Source organism: Camelina sativa, chromosome 3 (assembly GCF_000633955.1).
Source record: "Camelina sativa cultivar DH55 chromosome 3, Cs, whole genome shotgun sequence".
Classification (NCBI taxonomy): Eukaryota; Viridiplantae; Streptophyta; class Magnoliopsida; order Brassicales; family Brassicaceae; genus Camelina; species Camelina sativa.
This window is the reverse complement of record NC_025687.1, coordinates 26,783,122-26,807,222: the sequence shown is the minus strand read 5'-3', so window position 1 is coordinate 26,807,222 and position 24,101 is coordinate 26,783,122. Positions and strand designations below refer to the sequence as shown.

Below are 24,101 nucleotides of genomic sequence, written 5' to 3'. Positions count from 1 at the left end.
AAATCAATTCTTTTTGTGTTTGTGGTATTTTTGAAAAAAACACTTTTGTGGTATTTTAAAAAAAGAAACTAAAATTTGGTATTTTTGAAAAATACTTAAAATGTGATATTATGAAGAATTTTTCGTTAATTAGTCATAACATTTTAAATAACAAGTAAAATGCTGATGGTCAAGTGGATTTATCTTATTAGGAAGCAAGATGTGTATCTTGCGGACCAAGTAATATGGACCGTAAATTCCGTTAGCGAAGTGAAGCGCAACCCAAATCCCAAGAGTGATTAGCCATCTGGGTGTTATACTCATCAGACATGGACGGACGCCACCGATCATCCTTTAAGGCTTGAGCAGCTGTACGTGGTTCCCTGTATTGACACAGACCTATAACATGAAGATTAAGTTTGTGTTTCGGTTTTGTGATGTTATTTTTGGCTCGAGTTTGCATTTTGTGGACATTTTGTGGTGGTTCAACGGGTTGAGGTATTTGTGGTTGCTGTGGTTGAGGTTGTTCGGTTGTTTCAGACGATGAGCGTTGTTGCTCAGGAGTGGCGGAGGTCGATGAAGAAGGTCGTGGGTTTCGATTCATTTTCGGTGGGAGCAGTGGGCTCAATGGGAGTTGTGTTCTGTCGGGCCTGGGTTTGTGGCCTATTTAGTGGAGCGGTGGGCTCAGTAGGAGGAGAGAGAGGAGATAAGTGAGGCGAAGAAGATACCTGAGGCAACGACGAAGATGAGCGTAACGGCGGTGACGGCGATGCAGGGTGAAGGATGATGCCAAGGGTTCCACTAGAGGACGAGGGCAAGGATGAATCACAAGGGACCGGAGTGACCAGTGAGTGTGAAGGAGGAACCGAAGCAACAATGGGAAGAGGAGATGGCGGCGGTGTATCTTTGGCAAACGGAAATATTGTCTCATCAAACGTGACATGCCGCGAAGTATAAATCCGGCCAGAAGGAACATGAAGACAATGATAAGCACTTTGCGTGAGGGAGTAGCCGAGAAACACACACAAGAGAGATCGACTTTGAAGCTTGTGTGTCGTGTACGACTTCAACCAAGGGAAGCAACGACAGCCAAAAACCTTAAGCTTGTCAATGTTTGGCGAAGTTTGAAACAACATCTGAAACGGTGATCGCTGGCCAAGAACCGGTGTAGAGAGACGGTTGATGAGATAGACGGCAGTGGTGAAGGCATACGACCAATATGAAGTTGGAATCGAAGCAGTAGACAAAAGAGTGAGTCCTGTCTCAACAACATGACGATGTTTGCGCTCAGCAAGGTCGTTGCGTTCCGGCGTATGCGGTGGAGGGGTCAAGTGAGAGATGCCATGAGTAAGTAGAAAACTACGTAAGACAACAAATTCACCGCCATTATCAGAAAATAAGGTTCCAATTTTCTGTTGAAATCGATTCTCCACCAACAATTTAAAAGCAACAAAGACATCCTTGACATCAGACTTGCGCTTAAGTGGATACAGCCAAGTATAACGTGTGAAGTGATAGACGATGAGCAGATAATACTTAAAATTATCAAAAGATAGAACAGGAGACGTCCATACATCCGAGTATAAGCATTCAAGTGGTCGTGTATTTTGAATAGTGTTTTGGGAAAAAGGAAGCTTGTGACTTCTATTAAGAGAAAAATCGGAGCAAGATAAAGGTTTTTGAGAACCCAAAACAGAAATTGCAAAAGTAGAAAGCATAGTGTTTAAAACACATGAAGAGGGATGGTCAAGACGGGAATGCCAGACCGAAAGAGGAGCTTTTGAGCTAGTGTAGGTAGACAAAGCAGTCATTTGGTGCGACGAAACCGACCATTCATACAATTCATCCTTGGTGCGGCCCTGAAGAAGTAGAAACCCCGTACTGAGATCCTTCACCTGAAAGAAGGCAGGATAAAATGCAACAGAGACACCATTAGCATTGCATAACCGGTATACAAAGATCAAGTTCTTATGAATGTCAGGAACACACAAAATTTTATTCAAAAGAAGATCACGGGAGCGAGAGGGAAGAAGTTTGGAACCAGTATGAGAAATAGCTAATGGAGAGCTATTAGCAACAACAACATCCTTCCCACCTGTGTACGGTGCATGAACAGAGAGGTTCACCAAATCCGACGTCATGTGATGCGTAGCACCACTATCAAGGATTCACGGGTTCGGATCATAGGGAGATCCAAAAGCAACATTAGCCCGTGGTTGCCACAGACGGAAAGGACTGCTTTGCGGTGAGCAAGTAGCGCGAGACTGAAACTGCGGACACCACCTCGCACTACGTTCGTGGGTGTAACAGATTTGGCAACAACCTTTGTAACCTCGAGACTCACCAGTGGACAGTGGCTGGTGAAACTGATGGGGAGACACACCCCCGTAGTTGGAGCCAGAGGAGTGATGGGAGGAGGACCGCTTGTTGTTGTTGTTGTTGTTGTTGTTGTTGTGACCACCACGAGATTGGTGACGAGGACGATTGGTAGCAACATTCGCCGTAACAGGAAACGTCGGTGGAGTAGCTTTAGAGAGAAGGTTGGCTTCATGATTGAGCGAACGTTCATGAACATAGGCAATGGTATGAGAAGTATCACGTGCAGCCACCTGGTCAACATGAAACGACCTGACCCGTTTTTTTTTAATTAATAAAATAATAATAATAATAATAATAATAATAATAATAATAATAATAATAATAATAATAATAATAATAATAATAATAATAATAATAATAATAATACAGTCAGATCCATTAGATTCATAGCATTTTCTTTTTAGAAACAGTCTTAAAAAACAGAAAGACTTTGCTTTGCATTGTACAAACGTTTATTTTTTCTTGAATCTAATTTAACATTATATTCAAAAAAAAAAAAACTACAACTAGTGGTCTCATACCCACTAGCCACCTAACTACAATCACAACCAACAGCGGAATAACCAATACCAATAAAAATCCAATAAATAATAACCATTAATCAAATATAACAATAATCCAATAATCTATCATAAGGAAACATGAAACCAGCAACCTATCAATGTTTCTAATGACCCAACTCTAGCAACCTAGCTATGCCAGACAACATTCAATCAAGTCCCTAGAACATCCTCCTCTTCATTGTCTTGATTCCACGATCACACTTTGCCTTTACGTGCATCACAAACACAAATTGCAATGCATGAGTATTTTATAAACACTCAGTAAGGTAATCCTCCCATCTACTGGGCTATACACACAAGCAATAGAGATACTCTAACCATCAAACAACAATCAACAAACAAACCAGAATCTGCATCGACCGACACAAGGCTTGCATCGACCGACACCACCTGGGGACTGCATCGACCGACGCATGATATGCATCAACCGACACATGCTCGACATCACGCGAAAACCCTAATTGCATCGACCGACGCCTCCACATGGCATTGACCGATGCTCTTAGGTCAAACTGCGCCGTCCTCGCACTTGCATCGACCGAAGCACAAAGTGCATCGACCGATGCACATGCCGAGCATCGTTTTTCCTCGAAGCTTCTCGCCGGATATTTGTTCCTGCAACCACAAGAATTGATCCCAAGCCACAAGAGAGCCTCACACGAACCTAAACAACGTTCTAACAAGCCAAATAACACATAAACAAACATATCAGAGAATCTCCAGCTTAGATAAGCCATGGGCATGCACTTACCTTTGCCACAGAAGATTCTAAACCACAAACAAGCAAGAACACGCTCCTAGGAAGCTCCTACAACGATCTTAGCTACAGATCTCTACAGAAACGCCTTCAATCTCCCAAAACTCACCAAGAACACCAAGAACACTCTTTCTCTCTTTTGGTTCTCTCAAAAGCGGCCAAAGTTGACTAATGAGATGAAAGAATCGATTTAAGGGTTTTCCTGTTCCCTTTGCCCAAAACGCAGCGTTTCACTTGAGTCAAAACGCAGAAAACTGAACCTGCATCGACCGATGCTCCTCTAGCATCGACCGATGCTCCTCTAGCATCGACCGATGCACATCCCCAAACCAGGATGTTGGTTCGCGGATGTTACAATTCTCCCCCACCAATTTAGATTCGTCCTCGAATATCGAACAAAACATCAGCCAAGAACTCCCGTGCAACCGTCTCCACAGCCTGCACTCCTCCGACCGATACACAGAAGGTCACCTCTAGGCGATAGACTCACGCTCCAGACATTATTTTCTCTCGACTTTTGGACTTTCCTTTTTTCATAGGCCTAAACCTTGAGTTTTATTGGCTCCTCATCATACTGAAGCCTGCATGCCATAATATTGACTCCTCATCAGGCCTAAGCCCGAATGCCATAATATATATAAGGAAGTCCAATACTCGTCTCTCGGGTTGCTACCCTACAGCGCGCCCNACATCACGCGAAAACCCTAATTGCATCGACCGACGCCTCCACATGGCATTGACCGATGCTCTTAGGTCAAACTGCGCCGTCCTCGCACTTGCATCGACCGAAGCACAAAGTGCATCGACCGATGCACATGCCGAGCATCGTTTTTCCTCGAAGCTTCTCGCCGGATATTTGTTCCTGCAACCACAAGAATTGATCCCAAGCCACAAGAGAGCCTCACACGAACCTAAACAACGTTCTAACAAGCCAAATAACACATAAACAAACATATCAGAGAATCTCCAGCTTAGATAAGCCATGGGCATGCACTTACCTTTGCCACAGAAGATTCTAAACCACAAACAAGCAAGAACACGCTCCTAGGAAGCTCCTACAACGATCTTAGCTACAGATCTCTACAGAAACGCCTTCAATCTCCCAAAACTCACCAAGAACACCAAGAACACTCTTTCTCTCTTTTGGTTCTCTCAAAAGCGGCCAAAGTTGACTAATGAGATGAAAGAATCGATTTAAGGGTTTTCCTGTTCCCTTTGCCCAAAACGCAGCGTTTCACTTGAGTCAAAACGCAGAAAACTGAACCTGCATCGACCGATGCTCCTCTAGCATCGACCGATGCTCCTCTAGCATCGACCGATGCACATCCCCAAACCAGGATGTTGGTTCGCGGATGTTACAATTCTCCCCCACCAATTTAGATTCGTCCTCGAATATCGAACAAAACATCAGCCAAGAACTCCCGTGCAACCGTCTCCACAGCCTGCACTCCTCCGACCGATACACAGAAGGTCACCTCTAGGCGATAGACTCACGCTCCAGACATTATTTTCTCTCGACTTTTGGACTTTCCTTTTTTCATAGGCCTAAACCTTGAGTTTTATTGGCTCCTCATCATACTGAAGCCTGCATGCCATAATATTGACTCCTCATCAGGCCTAAGCCCGAATGCCATAATATATATAAGGAAGTCCAATACTCGTCTCTCGGGTTGCTACCCTACAGCGCGCCCCTCAGAATATGGCAGTACTAGGAGAACCAAAGTCCCCCAAGAGTCGCGAGCAAACAATTCTGAACACGTCTGAGTCCTATCCCTATCCTGGTTTCCTTCCTGTGGCTCGCGTAAAACAAAAAAATGTCCTTCCAACCACATATACCTTCACTGGAATACCTCATGACCACACAAGGATCATCTCACTTCCCCACGGTCTGCCACAAAGGCCAAACAAATGTCTTAAACAGGACCGCCACAAAGGCCAAACAAATGTCCTAAACAGGACCGTCACAAAGGCCAAACAAATATCCTAAACAGAACTGCCACCAAGGCCAAACAAATGTCCTAAATAGGACCGCCACAAAGGCCATCTGTCCCGAAAGACCGTCATAAAGACCACCTGTCCCGAGGGACCGTCACAAAGACCATCTGTCCCGAAGGACCGTCACAAAGACCATTTGTCCCGAACGATCGCCTAAACAAGCACTCTGGCTAGACAGTCCGCCACAAAGGCCACACAATTGGCTAAACAGCCCGCCACAAAGGCCACACAATGGCTAAAATGCCCGCCACAAAGGCCACACATGGCTAAACAGCCCGCCACAAAGGCCACACAATGTCACAAAAGACCGCCACCCACGGGCACAATGACTCAAAAGTACGCCAAAAAGGTCTCACAAGCCCCCCCCAAGGCTCACAATCACTAAAAATGGACAAATTCTAGCTCACACAAAACTTTCCATTTTTAGACTTTCCACTTCTGGAAACTTTCCACTTATAGAAACTTCTATTTCAGGAAACTTTCCATCAAGCCACCGCCTCACGGAAATTCTGTACCCCGTGCACCACCTCATCTTGTTACTTAGTCGCACAACCAACCACCCCAAGCGACCAAGTAACCAAGAGAGATGGGCTGGAATACTCCATTCCCGCTCCAGCCACGGACTACGACTGGGACCAGGCTAGACAAGTTCAAGTCACGACCTGCTTCTCGAACCACTTCTTGAACCTTGCCTTCATCTTTGCCTCTTGCTCCCAAGTCTGCTCCTCAACACCATCGTAGTTCCACAAGACTCTCATCAAAGGAATCTTCTTCTTCCGAAGTTCCTTGATCCTCCTCTCGAGAACCCTCATTGGTCTCGCCTCCAAAGCCATGTTAGGTTGAAGATCCTCAGGTATCTTAGCCAACAACTGATCATCCTCACAGAGACACTTCCGCAACATAGACACATGGACAACCTTATGGAATGCTCGCATAATCTCAGGTAACTCCAGTCTATATGCCCCTGGTCCAACTCACTCAATCACTCTAAACGGACCCATATACCTCGGACTCAACTTAGTCTCAGTCAACAACCTTTTCGGACCCTGCAACATGGCCATCTTGAGGTACACTCTATCTCCAACCTGAAACTCAAGATCTCTCCTCCTCCTATCGGCATAACTCCTCTGCCGATCCTGAGCTTCCTTCATGTTCAGCTTGAGAACCCGAATCTTCTCCGAGGTCTCCTGAACAAAATCCGCCCCGTACATGCTCCTCTCCACCACCTGAGTCCAGCATAACGGTGTACGACACGACCTCCCATACAAAGCCTCATAAGGAGTCATTCCAATACTCGCCTGGTAACTGTTGTTATAGGCATACTCTACCAAGCTCAAATGATCTGCCCAATGGCCACCCCAATCCAACACACACATCCTCAGCAAATCCTCCAATGTCTGGATCGGCCTCTCTGACTGTCCATCTGTCTGGGGATGATAAGTTGTACTCATATTCACCTTAGTGCCCATCTCCGCCTGAAATGCACTCTAGAACACAGAAGTGAACTTGGAATCCCTATCAGACACAATGCTCGTTGGCACCCCATGTAACCTGACTATCTCCTTCACATACCTCTTAGCCAAGACCGCTGCTCCATCAGTCTTCTTAATGGCCAGAAAATGTGCCGACTTAGTCAACCAGTCCACAATTACCCAAATAGCGTTAAACGTCCTGGACACTGGTAAACCAACCACGAAGTCCATAGTAATCATATCTCACTTCCACTCTGGAATGGGAAGACTCTTCAGCAAACCACCTGGTACCTGATGCTCAGCCTTCACTAGCTGACACACATTGCACCTCGCAACCCAACTAGCCACGTCTTTCTTCATCCCGACCCACTGATAGTACCTCTTGAGATCACGGTACATCTTAGTCGCTCCTAGATGAATAGAGAGCATGCTCGCATGAGCCTCTCTCAGGATCTCCTGCCTCAACTCCTCATCCTTAGGCACACATATCCGCCCATGCACCAGAATAGTACCATTAGCCGAAACCTGATACTATGAATAAACATCTTTTGAGACATTCACCAGCCCCAAATCCTTCTCCTGAGCCAACCGCACTCTGCTAAACAAATCTGCTCTATCAGCTGCAACCATACCCAACGGCTCCTGAGAAACCGCACACAAGCTCAACGCACTAATCTCCCCTACTAGAGACTCCATATCATGCTCCTGAGCCGAAGCCGCCCGCTTCCGACTCAAAGCATCTGCAACCAAGTTAGCCTTACCAGGATGATAGGCTAATCCACCACCAGCTCCATCCACCGCCTCTACCTCAAGTTCAGCTCGGGCTGAGTGAATATATACTTCAGGCTCTTATGACGTGTAAACACATGTACCTTTGCACCATAAAGATAAGATCTCCAAATCTTCAGGGCAAAAACTACAACACCCATCTCCAAGTCATGAGTATGATAGTTGTCCTCATGCTTCCGCAGCTGCCGCAGAGCATAGGCAATCACCTTCCCATGCTGCATCAACACACACCCCATACCAACTCTGGATGCTTCTTTATAAACCACATAGGGTTCTCCCTGCTCAGGCAAAGCCAACATTGGAGCGGTAGTCAACATCTCCTTCAGGCTTGCAAAGCCTTCCTCACACTCCTGTGACCAGACAAAAGGAACATCCTTCCCTGTCAACTTAGTCATAGAACGTGCTATGCTCGCAAACCCCTGCACGAAACCTCCGTAGTAACCTGCCAACCCAGAAAACTCCTGATCTCTCTGGCATTTCTTGGTCTAGGCCAATCCCTAATAGCCTGAATCTTCTCCGGATCTACAGAAACCCCATCTGCAGACACAATATGACCCAGAAAACCCATCTCACGCTGCCAGAAACTACACTTGCTCAACTTAGCAAACAACTTCTGCTCCCGCAGCTTCTCCAAAACTGTCCTCAAATGCATTGCATGCTCTTCAGGACTCTTAGAATAAACCAGGATGTCGTCGATGAAAATGATGACAGACACGTCCAGAAACTCCTGAAACACGCTGTTCATCAATCTCATAAACGCTGATGGCGCGTTAGTCAACCCAAACGGCATCACCACAAACTCATAATGCCCATACCTCGTCCTGAAAGCAGTCTTCCTCACATCTTCCTCATCTATCGAGATCTGGTGATAACCCGACGCAAGATCTATCTTGGAGAACCAAGTAACACCTCTCAACTGATCCAACAACTCATCGATCCTCGGAAGAGGGTACTTGTTCTTCACAGTGACCCGGTTGAGACTCCTTTAATCAATACACAAGCGGAAACTCCCATCCTTCTTTTTAACGAATAACACTGATGCTCCCCATGGTGATACACTAGGACAGATGAATCCCTTGCTCAACAAATCCTCTAGATGCTTCTTCAGCTCTGCCATCTCTGCTGGAGCCATCCTGTAAGGAGCCTTGGATAACGGTGTCGTCCCTGGTTCCAGTTCAATCGTAAAAGGATCAGACCAAGATGGTGGTAATCCTTGCAATGACTGAAACACATCCTCAAACTCCTCCACAACCTGAATACCGCTAACCGTAGACTTCTCCACTGACCCTAGCATAGATGTAATAACCAAATAAGCCTCACGGCCCTTCTCGATCATCTTTCCAGCCTGAATGGCCGAGCTCACGAGACTCCCCGAAGTCGGTCTAATCCCCTGAAAAACCAACTTCCCTCCTGAGCGCTCAAACTCCACTCTACCCCGATGACAATCCAGATGAACCATATACCGATGCAACCAGTCCATCCCCAAGATAACGTCATACAACTCCACTGAGCTGATAAGCAAATTTGCAGGCCAAGACTCTCCCGCGATCTGAATATCAATACCCCTCGCTTGACTAATAACTCTCAGAAACTTGCCTCCAACAACTCTGACAACTCCCTCACGCTCTCTGGGATCTCCCATGATACCCGCACTCTCTGCACACTCCGTGGTAATGAAGCTATGAGTAGCTCCAGAATCAAACATAACATGAGACTTAAACCCGCCCACCAACAAGGTCCCTACACAAACCTCATGTGTTGAGAACCTAACACTTTATCACAGGACAACATAAAAACTGAACTTACTAAGAATTCACAACGACAAATACCAGAAATTATACCTGTGATCGCCCCGGCACTGATTCCACCAGTCTCTGCAGTCGTGTAAACACGTGGCGCCTGCTCAATCCGTGCCACTGGCTGCCCTCCTGGCTGCACCTGCTGCAACGCTGCCACTGCTACCGGCTGCAACTTAGGACACAAGGGCCTGATGTGCCCTGGCTCTCTGCAATGATAGCATACACGAGCTGCTGTCGACGGGGCACTCCTCTTGGGACAGCTAGCAATCTTGTGATCCTTGCTCCCACACTTGAAGCAACTCGCACCACTCGACATCTGCATTGCCTCCCACCTCCTCTTGGTTCCCTGCACAGGCTTGCCGCCCTTGCTAGAACCTCCTTGATGTTGAGCCTTACTAGGCTGAACTGCTAGGCTAGTCGCCACTGACTGTGCCCGGATATCCTCCTCGATCCCTGCTGCAGTCTCAACCAGCTCTGCACGCGATGCATAACGTAGGGCCCTTAAAAATCTCCTGATCTAAGCCTCCTCAGACTCCATATCTCGACCCTCATACCTCAGAAGTCGACTGAACTCCAAGTCAAGCTTCCGCACTGACCGAGTCCCCTGAGCTAGCCGAAGGAACTGCACCTCCAACCTATCTCTTTAGGGAAGTCGGCCCAAGACATCTCCCTCTACATTCTCCTGGCTGCCACATAACTCCACCACAACTGAGCATCACCAGTCAAATGGTGGACTCCAATGTCCACCCAAAACTCCTCAGGACATCTCAGAGTGTGGAAGTTACGTTCCACACTCATCCTCCACGCATCCGCAGCGGTAGGATCTGTACCTCCCGAAAACCGCTCGGTACCAATACGGCCCATCTCTGTCAGCATGCTGATATAACGAGAATGGACCCCCACATCCGCAGCCACTGGCTGCCGCTCCACCGCCACCACTCGTGGCACTACCCGAGCCTGAACCGGTGCCACTGGCGGCACCCGCACTATCAACTGTGCCAGCAAACCCGCAAGGTCGACACCCGGGACTCCACCCACTAGGACTCCCACACCTGGGGCCCTAACATCACCGGCTATTGGAGCATCAACACCCCCCCCTCCGGTCACACTCATGGAATCCCCTGGACACCCTGCGACTTGCCAACACCCTCTGCTGTCACACTCTGGTCCGCAGCCTCACTAACCGTTGGGACTCTTCCCCTACCACGACCACGTCCGCGTCCACGACCACGTCTGCGTCCATGGCCACGACCAGCAACATCACCCTATCTAACCATCTACACTACAATGAACAGAAGGCTAAGCACACAAATCATCATAACACAGAAACATAAACTCACCGTGGAATCACACTGTAGGCTCGAAGAGGATGTTTTAGGACTCAATGCCACACACAATTGACTAACTCACATAATCAATCATAACACGCAATCCCTACATCAACAACAGAAACCTAGTGAACCCAAACCTAGAACCGTAAGGGCTCTGATACCAAACTGAAACGATCTGACCCGTTTTTTTTTAAATAATAAAATAATAAATAATAATAATAACTATAACTAGTGGTCTCATACGCACTAGCCACCTAACCACAATCACAACCAACAGCGGAATAACCAATAAAAATCCAATAAATAATAACCATTAATCAAATATAACAATAATCCAATAATCAATCATCAGAAAACATGAAACGAGCAACCTAGCAATATTTCTAATGACCCAACTCTAGCAACATAGCAATGCCAGACAACATTCAATCGAGTCCCTAGAACATCCTTCTCTTCATTGGCTTGATTCCACGATCACACTTTGCCTTTACCTGCATCACAAACACAAATTGCAATGCATGAGTATTTTATAAACACTCAGTAAGACAATCTTCTCATCTACTGGGCTATACACACAAGCAATATAGATACTCTAACCATCAAACAACAATCAACAAACAAACCAGACTCTGCATCGACTAACACAAGGCTTGCATCGACCGACACCACTTGGGGACTGCATCGACCGATGCTTCCATTGCATCGACCGACACATGCTCGACATCACGCGAAAACCCTAATTGCATCGACCGACGCCTCCACATGGCATCGACCATGCTCTTAGGTCAAACCGCGACGTCCTCGCACTTGCATCGACCGACGCACAAAGTGCATCAACCGATGCACATGCCGAGCATCGTTTTTCCCCGTAGCTTCTCGCCGGATATTCGTTCCTGCAACCACAAGACTCGATCCCAAGCCACAAGATAGCCTCACACGAACCTAAACAATGTTCTAACAAGCCAAACAACACATAAACAAACAGATCAGAGAATCTCCAGCTTAGATAAGCCATGGTCATGCACTTATCTTTGCCACATAATATTCTGAACCACAAACAAGCAAGAACACGCTCCTAGGAAGCTCCTACAACGATCTCAGCTACAGATCTCTACAGAAACGCCTTTAATCTCCCAAAACTCACCAAGAGCACTCTTTCTCTCTTTTTTTTCTCTCTCAAAAGTGGCCAAAGTCGACTAATGAGACAAAAGAATCGATTTAAGGGTTTTCCTTTTCCTTTTGCCCAAAACGCAGCGTTTCACTTAAGTCAAAATGCAGAAAACTGAACCTGCATCGATCGATGCTCCTCCAGCATCAACCGATGCACATCTCCAAACCGGGATGTTGGTTCGCGAATGTTACACAAAAATAGGACGATACTCGTCGGGAAGACCATCGAGGATCTTCTCAATATGGTCATCTTGTTCGATGGGACTGTCCAGATTTGCGAGAGCATCAAAACATGTCGTGAGACTATGTAAGTACTCATCAATTGTGTTTGTTGACACAATAAGCTTTTATTCGATTTTGATACTATATATAGTTAAACTGCACAATTGTGATGATGTTATTGTTCTTAAAATACATAATATTATTTAATTTATGTGAAATTACTTATATATTACTACATCAACCCTTTTGCATGAAACTGACAAAAATGATTATTTATTTATTTATTATATATATATTACATGTTGCCTTTGAGGATGCAGATGCAGTAATGGGGAAATGGGCGCATGAGTCCGGGAAGGGGGTCATTCGCAAAGTGCGTTGAAGCAACAAAGATATGAATATGATGTTGGTAATTTCTACGAGAAAGTGGAGTGTTAGTATTAACTATTAAGTTTACTACACGATTGACACTCACTATTTATCACAAATATAACATTATTTTGTATAGTATGTTTTTTAAACTTATTATAAAGTTATGTGTTAACCGTGACTTATTATGAACCGTTGTTAGTGTAGGAAGTTGCAACGGTTGCTTTGTGTCTTTAGGAAAACTACATAAGGTGGATGTTATCTTTTTATATAAGTTGAGAATAATTGAGAAGTTTTCCACTTTTTCATTCTCTCATTTTTCTCTACCATGCTATGTATTTGAAGCAATGACTTCTGGTGTAATACAAAAGCAAAACTTCAACAAAACACTGGACTGGAACTGTGTTCCGCACGCAACAACAAAAACCAAACACCTCTCCACTTAGCTTGTCTTAGCAATTTCATGGTGGCTGCTAGACTCATCGTGGAAAATAAGTATCCAGTCGACCTCGATGAACTCAATTTCACCATATCAAGTGGAGTTACTTGTAAGTTTATGAGTACATTAGTGTATTAGACACTTTTGGAGAAGTTATTAGAGAAGTAAGCAGTTTTTATTTTGTTAATTTTGAAAAATAGACATTTTTTTTTTGTGAGATAGAGAGTTTGTGAGAGAGAATATATGACAAAAGAAATTAAAAATACCAGTATACCCATGTGTGATTAAGAGAGTTTTATTTGTGGGTTCCACTTTTTTGTGTAACTGGATCTTAAAACATTGAATCGCGGCCCATTTTGTTTTTTTGAAAGAGCCTAGATGTTCCCATAATATTTCTTGTACGTCGTCTTATGATCCAGTTTAGTGTTAATTAGCCTAGATGTTGTATGCGTATTATATTTTCACTTTATCCTAGAAGCAGAAACACTTCTTTGGTTGCTGACTGAGATCAAGAGCAGACAGGTAATGTTTTCGTAATGCTTCTCAGAAACACTTCTTTGGTTGCTGACTGGGATCAAGAGCAGACAGGTAATGTTTTCGTAATGCTTCTCAGACTCTTATTTTGTGCCAATCATATTTTGCTTAGAATATGATTGGCACAGAATAAACTCGACTTCCTTTCTGCATTTGGATTCGAATTAAAGCTCATTGATCACCATACCACCTGTAATCAGTTTAAGTGCATAATTCTAATCACAGACACAAAGACAAACACAACCATGTACATCTATAGGAGCTTTGAGCTAGTAAACGGACGTGCTTATCAAACGGCTTGTGCATTTTAATATTGATTTTTTGTTATTGAATTAATCAAGAATGTAATATTGCATTCACTCAACAAACCGTATTATTGTCTTTTTTAGCTATGGGTGATTACGGTAGTAAATAACCAAAGTCAAATTATCTTATGAAATTGTAATATTTCTATTATTCACCAACTTTTATTTTTGCCAGTCTTAATTTGGTTTAATAATAGTTCAAAACATATTTTACGAAACTTGATTCAGCACACACTTAACACTTGAAATACAACAAAAATTTAATGAACATAACAACAATGCGATAAGGAAGAGAGAATGCATCGATGAGTGACTTAACGAGTTCTGATGCTTGTTGCTTGTTTCGGCCAAATGTCTTCAAGAACCACTCATGCTTGTATGAAACTGCTATGTATCCCATCGCCAGCTCAAATACAACTCCAGGTGCAAAGCCTAAACCTGCTGCTACCCAACTCAATGATTCTTCTTCTTCTTCTTCTTCTTCATTTTTTGTCGCCACCAGTTTGGGTTGTGGTGGTGTTGGCGTTTTGATATCTCCACAAACATCCTTAAGAGAAGGACCATTAATTCCGGGGTTTCCTTCATAGGAGGAGCAATTTTGCCGTTGAAATTGTGTGCCTTGTGGTATGGAACCTACAAGCTGGTTATGTGAAACGTTTATCCACTCGAGAGAAGAGAGGGTTCCAAGCTCTGAAGGAATCTCACCAGAAATCTTGTTTTGGGATAGGTCGAGTGACTCAAGGTTCGTCAGGTTTACCAAGTAGATGGGATGTGGCCCGTGAAAGCATTGCTTGACATATTGAGAACACGAAGCTCCATAAGCAAACCAACATAGTCAGGAATAGGTCCATGGAGTTGATTTCCTGAAAAATCGATGGCTGTGAAGATTGTCAGGATACGTTCCATCTCCATTGACACTCCTTTACTCATCAAGACAAGTGAAAAGTAGTTGCCTTGTAAAGGATTCGAAATGTACTTTGGTTCCATATTATTATCTCTATTTGAGGACATCACTGTCCAATTTAAGAAGTAATCAGATGGCAATGTACCAAAGAAGCCATTATATGATACATCAATGATTTTCAACTGAGGAAATCCAAACCAGACCCCATTAGCATTATGTAATGTGCCATGAAACTTGTTAGAGCGGATGACGAGTACTTGAAGATTCTGCAGAGAATTCAAGTGGCAGAGAAACATGCCACTGATTGTGTTGCTTCCAAGGCAGAGCAACCAACAAGAGAAGATGGAATTTTCCCCTCTAATTGGTTGTGACTGACGTCAAGTGACAGTAATCTATTGGCGTTCTGAAATATTTCAGGAAGAATGCCGCTGAGGCTGTTGTTACGGAGATTTAGATCTGAAAGATTTCTCATCAGCAGAGTCTCTAAACACCTAGGAATTGAGCCGTTGAGGTTGTTGTTTGATAGATCTAGAACTGCTAGAATGCTTAGTCCACATACTGATCGAGGTATTTCCCCGGTGAAGTTATTCTTAGAACCCAAAAAAAATCAGAGATGCTTCGAGGATGGGATGAAGAGAGGTCCTTGGAAAGCATTTGAGCTTAGATCAACCATATTGATTTGACTCTCAGGAGAAACTTTTAAGGATCCATTGAAACCGCTGAGAGAGTTGTTAGAGAGATCCACAATGGAAAACTCTGGTAGTCTCCACAACCAGTCTGGTACTTGACCTTTGATTTTGTTGTTGGAAAGATCTAGCCATAGTAATTTTCTTCCATTTCTTATGAACTTAGGGAACTCAGTGATGTTGCAGCCTCGCAAGTACAATCTCCACAAATTTGGTAGAAAATCCAAATCAGAAGTGATGTTTGTTGTTGATAGAGGTGATGTATCTGCATTTTACTTGTTTTAGATCCTCATTTGCATTCACTTTAGCATCATTTCATCCTGTGTTTGTAGCATTTGCGTCTCATTCTTGCATAAATTCACTCACTTAGTAGTTTTCCATTAGCATTGCATACATTGTTGCATATGGAGTTGTTATCAGGTTTTGGAGAGCTTTTGGGAACACGAAGCTGAGCAGAGTGCAAGGCGAAAGAGAGCTCGATCGAGCTGGGAAGACGAAGTGAAGCAGAGGAAGTCGAACCAAGGCAGAATGACCAACTGAAGCGGAATCTAGCCTAACGCATGCAGAGCAGAAGACAAGGCGGAGCGACTGACACAAGAGGCAGAGCTCGATCGAGCTGATTGAAAGAAAAGACGGTCGAGCTGTCTGAGACAAAGAAGAGCTCGATCGAGCTGAAGTGGAACGCGAAACCAAAGCTGGACAAGAGGAGAAAGCATAGCTCGATCGAGCTGTTGGAAGCAGAGGAGAGCGAGATCGTGCTAAGCATCAACCGACTTAAAAATCGTTGACTTTGACTAGGGTTTTCACAAGTTTAGTATAAATATGTCTCATTTGTTTAGACTTGAGAAGCTCCTTTTTACCAATTTTTAGAACTTCTCTCAAGAAACAAAACGGGTTTAAGGCTTTGTAATTCGAATTCTCTTTTAATCTTTCAAGTTTTTATAGTTTTACATCTCTCTTTTATGCTTTAGTTTATATAATCTTGTTAATCTCTCTTTAATCTCTTTTCATAATGTTGCTTATTGAATTTTCTGGGTTTGGGTTCTTGAGCTTCATGATTTCTGAGTAGTGTTCTTAAAGTTCTTGAGGTTGGGTGAGATCCATGAGGTTTTCTTAGTCTTTTCTAGGGTTTTGATGTTTAAATCTTTTAGATCCCTTCTGGATTAGTGTTCTTCATGCTAGCTTCTTTCTGATCATCTGAAGCTTGACCCGAGGCATTTCCACCCGAGAGGGCTTGGTGAAATGTCTGATCTAGCTAATACCGGAGATTTACGTGCCTAGCCTAAGAGATTAGTTGTCTAGGGTGTTTATTGACATTGATTGATTGGTTGTTAATGCCTGCCTTGTTATGCTTCGCTAAAGAGATTTAGGTCTGGAGGTAACTTGGCTTGAGGGTCTCTGTCACGAGAGTGGATTGACCTGTTGTTGAATCTTTCGTCTAGGGATAGCTTTGTTTAAAGTTTTATCGAATCTTTGTATTAAGACTAAGTTACTTCATGGATCATTGATACCCAGCCTCACGAGCTCTCTTTTATCATCTGTTTGCATCAGTTTACGTTTTGCTTGTTTCGCTTAGCTTTGCTTACTTTTGTTAGTCACTGCTTAGCTTTGTTAGTCACTGCTTAGTTTTGCTATTAGTTCTCCTTTTCTTTTGTTGCTTGCTCACTTAGGTTGTTAGAAAATCAAAACTAAGGTTCGCTTGACTTAGCTAGATTTGATTGCATCTTTTGTGGTTAATAGCTCACCCATTTGGTTTGACACCCTTTGTACTACAATGACAATTTAAGTGCTTAGGGAATTGAACTTCAGTAGAGTAGTAAAACCCTACTATCAATTTGGCTCCATTGCCAATTGGGTGTTTGTCTGTTACATTTAAGATTTCAGATCTCTTAAGATCAAGCTGTTTTTCTTTTATTTTCGTTTACTGACTTGTTGGCTGTCTATCTGTTTGCTTCAGGAACACTCCTTCGACACACAGCTCGAGCAGTGCTGTTGAGTTCTCTCTTGCATGCAAACACGCTCCCAAGGCAGTCATAATCTCCTTTTCTGTGACGACATCGATCGTTTACCCCGCGCATTGAGACAGCAAAGGAATCAAGTCGGATTAGATCAACAAGATCACGTTGGTATGGATAACCAACAACACGACCCTCATGTACCTGGTGCACAAAACAATCTTCCACGCCAACCACGACACATTGGCGCTGGTGATGCTCCTAACACCCACACGCAGCGTCAGGGAATTGTGCCTCCTTCCATCCCAAACAATAATTTTGAAATCAAGAGTAGTCTCATCTCTATGATTCAAGGCAACAAATTTCATGGCTTGCCGATGGAAGACCCTCTTGATCACCTGGACGAGTTTGACAGGCTCTGCAGCCTCACAAAGATCAATGGTGTCAGCGAAGATGCATTCAAGCTGCGCTTGTTCCCATTCTCTCTTGGTGACAAAGCACATCAGTGGGAAAAAGCTTTACCTCAGGGATCCATCACCTCTTGGGATGATTGTAAGAAGGCTTTTCTTGCGAAGTTCTTCTCTAACTCGCGGACTGCTAAGCTCCGCAATGCAATCTCCAGCTTTGCTCAGAAAAATGGTGAAACCTTCTGTGAAGCTTGGGAAAGATTCAAGAGCTCCACTACTAAATGTCCTCACCATGGTTTCAGTCAGGAATCCCTCCTTAGTACTCTCTACCGGGGCGTTCTGCCTAAGTTCAGGATGATGCTTGACACTGCAAGCAATGGCAACTTCCTGAACAAGGATGTTGAAGATGGTTGGGAGCTTGTTGAGAACTTAGCTCAATCTGACGGAAACTACAATGAGGATTATGATAGGACTGTTAGGAGCAACAACGATACTGATGACAACACCAGGAAGGAAATCAAGGCTCTTCATGAGAAATTTGACAGGATTTTGTTGGGTCAACAGAAGCAGGTTATTTCTGTCTGTGAATCTGCGCAGATACAGGTCCCAGATGGGGAGGTTGATCCAACTGAGGAGTTATGCTACATGCAGAACCAAGGTGGCTATAATAGAGGTTTCAACAACTACAGAGCTAACCCGAATCTCTCCTACAGAAGCACAAACGTTGCTAATCCACAGGATCAGGTCTACCCTCAGCAACAACAACCTCAACAACAGCAGGCGCAGCAGCCGCAAGAGCCCTTCGTTCCTTACAACCAGAATCAGAATTTTGCTCCGAAGCAGCAGTAATTTCAACCACAGCAGCAGAGCAACATGAGTGCACCTTCAGGTTTTCCACCTCAGGCACCACCTCCCGATATGACAACTATGCTTCAGCAACTTCTTCAAGGACAAGCAGCTGGTGCTCAGGATGTTGCCAAGAAGTTCTCTGAAGTGCAACATAATTTTCACGATTTGAACACCAAAGTTGAGGCACTGAACTCTAAAGTGAAGTACCTAGAGAGCAACCACGCTACAACTTCTTCTGCAAAGCCTCAAGGCCAACTTCCAGGAAAAGCTATCCAAAACCCGAAAGAGTACCACCAAGCTCAAAGTATTACCCTTCGCAGTGGCAGAAAACTCCCATCTCAAACAGGACCTACTGCAATCACTGTGGACAGTGATGAACAAGATGGGGAGGACTTCTGTGAACCAGAGATTCAAGCTGAGCAGAAGGAAGAGGAAGACAAGATCCAAGTTCAACTAGAGTTAAAAGCTAAAANAGCTAAACCCTCGACTGAAAAAGCAACAGTTCCTGAAGCAAAGAAGCCAGTGTTCATCCCACCTCCTTACAAGCCTAAACTTCCATTCCCAGGAAGGTTCAAGAAAGAGTTGGTGGCGAAGTACAAAGCGCTTTTTGATAAACAAATGAAGGAGATCGAAGTGAAAATACCTTTACTCAATGCTATTGCTCTCATACCTCAGTCCCACAAGTTTTTGAAAGATCTGGTAAATGAAAGAATCAAGGAGACTCAGGGGATGGTGGTACTAACTCATGAGTGCAGTGCTCTCATACAAAGGAAGGCTGTCATGGAAAAGCTCGGTGATCCAGGATGCTTCACTCTGCCATGCTCCCTTGGTCGATTCGCTTTCAATAATTGTCTCTGCGATCTTGGAGCATCTATCAGCTTGATGCCACTCTCCTTGGCTAAAAGATTAGGATTCACGAAGTTTGAACAATGCAATATCGCTATGATTTTGGCTGACAGGTCTGTGAGGTATGCTAATGGTATCTTAGAGGATTTACCTGTCAGAGTTGGAGATGTGGAGATTCCTACTGACTTCGTAGTATTGGAGATGGATGAAGGACCAAAGGATCCTCTGCTTTTGGGAAGGCCATTCTTGGCAACAGCTGGAGCAATCATTGATTGCAAGAAAGGTCTGATAGAGCTGAACCTTGGTAAGGACTTCAAGATGAACTTTGACATTAAAGATGTCATGAAGAAGCCTACCATAGAAGGGCAACTGTTCTACATAGAAAGGATGGATCAGTTGGCAGATGAGCTACTTGAAGAGCTCAATGAACAGGATCATCTTCAGAGTGCTTTGACAAAGAATGGTGAAGATGGGTACCTACACTTGGAAACTGAAGCTTATCAGAAGATTTTGGACTCTCACAAAGAGGAAGAAGGATCTGCAGTCTTTGAGGACTTGAAAGCTCTACAAGCAGTGAATGTCAAGTGTGCAGACCAAGCAGAAAATCAAGGTTTGATGCTTTCACTCGACCTGCAAAGCTCTACAAGCAGTCCTGCGCCTGATGACTGGACTGAACTCAAAGCACCAAAGGTAGAACTCAAACCTCTACCAAAAGGGCTAAGGTACGCTTTCTTAGGCCCTAACTCTACTTACCCTGTCATAGTAAATGCTGAGCTTAGCCATGATGAATTGGAAATGTTGTTAACTGAACTGAAAAGGTTTAGAAGGGCAATAGGGTATTCACTAGATGATATTAAAGGGATTTCTCCTAGTCTATGCACACATAGGATTCATCTTGAAAATGAAGCATACTCTAGTGTAGAACCCCAGCGTAGATTAAACCCAAACCTGAAGGAGGTAGTCAAGAAAGAAATCCTTAAGTTGCTAGATGCTGGTATTATCTATCCTATCTCTGACAGTACATGGGTTTCACCTGTACATTGTGTTCCTAAGAAGGGTGGGATAACTGTAGTGAAAAACGAAAAAGATGAGTTCATCCCCACTAGGACCATTACAGGGCATAGAATGTGCATAGACTATAGGAAGTTGAATGCTGCATCTAGGAAAGATCACTTCCCATTGCCTTTCATTGATCAAATGTTAGAAAGATTGGCTAATCATCCTTACTACTGTTTCCTTGATGGGTATAGTGGATTCTTTCAAATCCCTATACATCCAAATGATCAGGAAAAGACCACTTTTACTTGTCCTTATGGCACATTCGCCTACAGGAGAATGCCTTTTGGTCTTTGTAATGCACCTGCTACTTTTCAGAGGTGCATGACCTCTATTTTCTCGGATTTGATAGAGGAGATGGTGGAGGTGTTCATGGATGACTTTTCTGTGTATGGCTCCTCCTTCTCCTCCTGTTTGTTGAATCTGTGCAGGGTATTTACCAGGTGCGAGGAAACAAACTTGGTGCTGAACTGGGAGAAATGCCAGTTCATGGTCAGAGAAGGAATAGTCCTTGGGCACAAGATTTCCGAGAAAGGGATAGAGGTTGATAAGGCCAAAGCTGAGGTTATGATGCAGTTGCAACCCCCAACCAATGTGAAAGATATCAGAAGTTTCCTTGGGCATGCAGGGTTTCACAGAAGGTTTATCAAGGATTTCTCCAAGATAGCCAGGCCTCTTACCAGGTTGCTCTGCAAAGAGACAGAGTTCATCTTTGATGATGAATGTTTGGAAGCCTTCAAGCTTATCAAGGAAGCTCTGATATCTGCTCCAATAGTCCAAGCACCTAACTGGGACTATCCTTTCGAGATCATGTGCGATGCTTCTGATTACGCAGTTGGAGCTGTTCTGGGACAGTGAATTGATAAGAAGTTGCATGTCATCTACTATGCAAGCATGACCCTTGACGACGCACAAGGAAGATACGCCACCACTGAGAAGGAGTTGCTGGCAGTAGTGTTTGCATTTGAGAAGTTCAGGAGCTACTTGGTTGGTTCTAAAGTGATTGTCTACACGGACCATGCTGCACTGAGGTACATCTACGCAAAGAAGGACACCAAGCCTAGACTTCTGAGATGGATACTTCTTTTGCAAGAGTTTGATATGGAGATCCTCGATAAAAAGGGGATTGAGAATGGAGTCGCTGATCACCTCTCAAGAATGCGGATTGAAGACATGGTCCCCATTAATGACTCAATGCCTGAAGAGCAACTAATGGTGTTTGAGACTCTGACTAAGAGTACATACGCCGGGTTAGAGTTGGAGATGGTTGAAGCACTGTCACTGAAGGAAGACAAGTTTCCATGGTATGCAGACCTTGTCAACTACTTGATCTGTGGAGAGGTTCCCAAGAGTTTGGACAGCTACAACAGGAAGAAGTTCTTCAGAGATGTCAACCACTACTTCTGGGATAAGCCTTACTTGTTCAAGAGAGGGTGTGATGGTCTGTTCCGAAGGTGTATAGCAGAAGAGGAAGTACAGGGTGTGCTTGAGCACTGTCATGGGTCAACGTATGGAGGACACTTTGCTGCATTCAAGACGGCCCATAAAGTTTTACAAGCAGGTCTCTGGTGGCCTACTCTATTCAAGGATGCTCACACATTCATCACCAAGTGTGATGCTTGCCAAAGGATGGGTAATATCACAAGAAGGAATGAGATGCCTCAGAACCCAATCTTGGAAGTGGAAATATTCGATGTCTGGGGGATTGACTTCATGGGTCCCTTCAACCCTAAATCAAATGGCAACGAATACATCTTAGTGGCAGTTGACTATGTTTCTAAGTGGGTTGAAGCTATTGCAAGTCCCACCAACGATCATAAGGTTGTCTTGAAGCTGTTCAAAAGCATCATCTTCCCAAGGTATGGAGTACCAAGAGCTGTAATCAGTGATGGAGGAAGTCACTTTGTCAACAAGGTCTTTGATGGTATGCTGAAGAAGTATGGGGTGAAACACAAAGTAGCGACTGCTTATCACCCCCAAACCAGTGGGCAAGTAGAAGTCTCCAACAAGCAGATTAAGGGGATCCTGTCAAGAATTGTTGGGTTGTCTAGGAAGGATTGGTCTATGAAGCTGGATGAGACTCTCTGGGCTTACAGAACAGCTTACAAGACACCAATTGGAAGAACACCGTTTCAGTTGGTGTATGGTAAAGCATGTCACCTTCCTGTGGAGGTTGAATACAAGGCGCTTTGGGCTATTAAGATGTTAAATCTGAACATTGACAAAGCACAAGCCAAGAGAGTTGTTGATCTACATGAGCTTGAGGAAATCAGACTTGATGCTTATGAAAGCTCCAAAATCTATAAGGAGAGAACCAAGGCTTTTCATGACAAGAAGATTGTTGTGAAGGAACTAAAGTCTGGAGATCAAGTCTTGCTTTTCAACTCCAGACTTAAGTTGTTTCCTGGCAAGCTCAAGTCAAGATGGTCTGGTCCATTTGAGATTAAAGAGGTTTTGCCATACGGATCAGTAACTCTGCTGAACAAGGATGGTAGTGAATTCACAGTAAATGGACAAAGGGTCAAGAAGTACCTTGCAGATCAAAAGATTCCGGAGGGGTCCTCTGTGCCTCTCTGTGATCCTCCAAAAGCCTAAAAGAAACAGGAAGTCAAGCTTAGAGACTTAAAACAAGCTCACTTGGGAGGAAGTCCCATGTTTATCCCTGTATATATTTCTTTTTATTGCTATTTAGGTTGTTTTTGTTAGTTTTATGATTTTCTCAGGTTTTTAAAAGAAAAATCAAGTTCGTACACTATGTAGCTTGGCCCAACGCAGCGTGGTGATCGAGCTGGAGACGGAGTCAACACAAGTCAACAGAGCAGCATTGGATTCCTTCCCATTTTCGCACAGCTCCTAAAAGTGGGTAGAACACGTTTTAAATCTTGTCCACCAAACTCAAGCTCGGTCCCACCACATGTCTCCTCCAACTCCACCATGTCTCCCACAAGACAACACAAAGCTGTCTCCTCTCACCCATCAAGTCGAGTTCTATCATCTCTCCACTATAAACAAAAGACTAAGTCACACTCTTCTTCACTCAACTTTGCATATCTCGTCTCTCTCTCTAAATCGTTTAAGCTTAGCCATACATTTCATCAACCTTAGCTTTTGCGATTCTTGCTCTCTCTCAAGTTCTCTAAGCTTCATCTCTGTTTCTCACCATGTTTAACAAGCTTAGATGGAAACCCAGTACCAAGCCACTTGATGCTGAGCTAGCTAGAAGCATCACTGACAAGAGGCGGAGATACATTGAGGCAGAAGAGGAAGAAGAGGAGGAACCACCAGTGGTTGAGGC

At 44.0% G+C, this 24,101-nt stretch overlaps 1 protein-coding gene across 1 annotated transcript; it reads left to right on the top strand.

Annotated features, from left to right (window-relative positions):
* LOC109130923 lies at positions 18,929-21,664 on the top strand. Its single transcript, XM_019241048.1, has one exon. It carries the CDS (start codon positions 18,929-18,931, stop codon positions 21,662-21,664), a length of 2,736 nt encoding a protein of 911 aa, XP_019096593.1.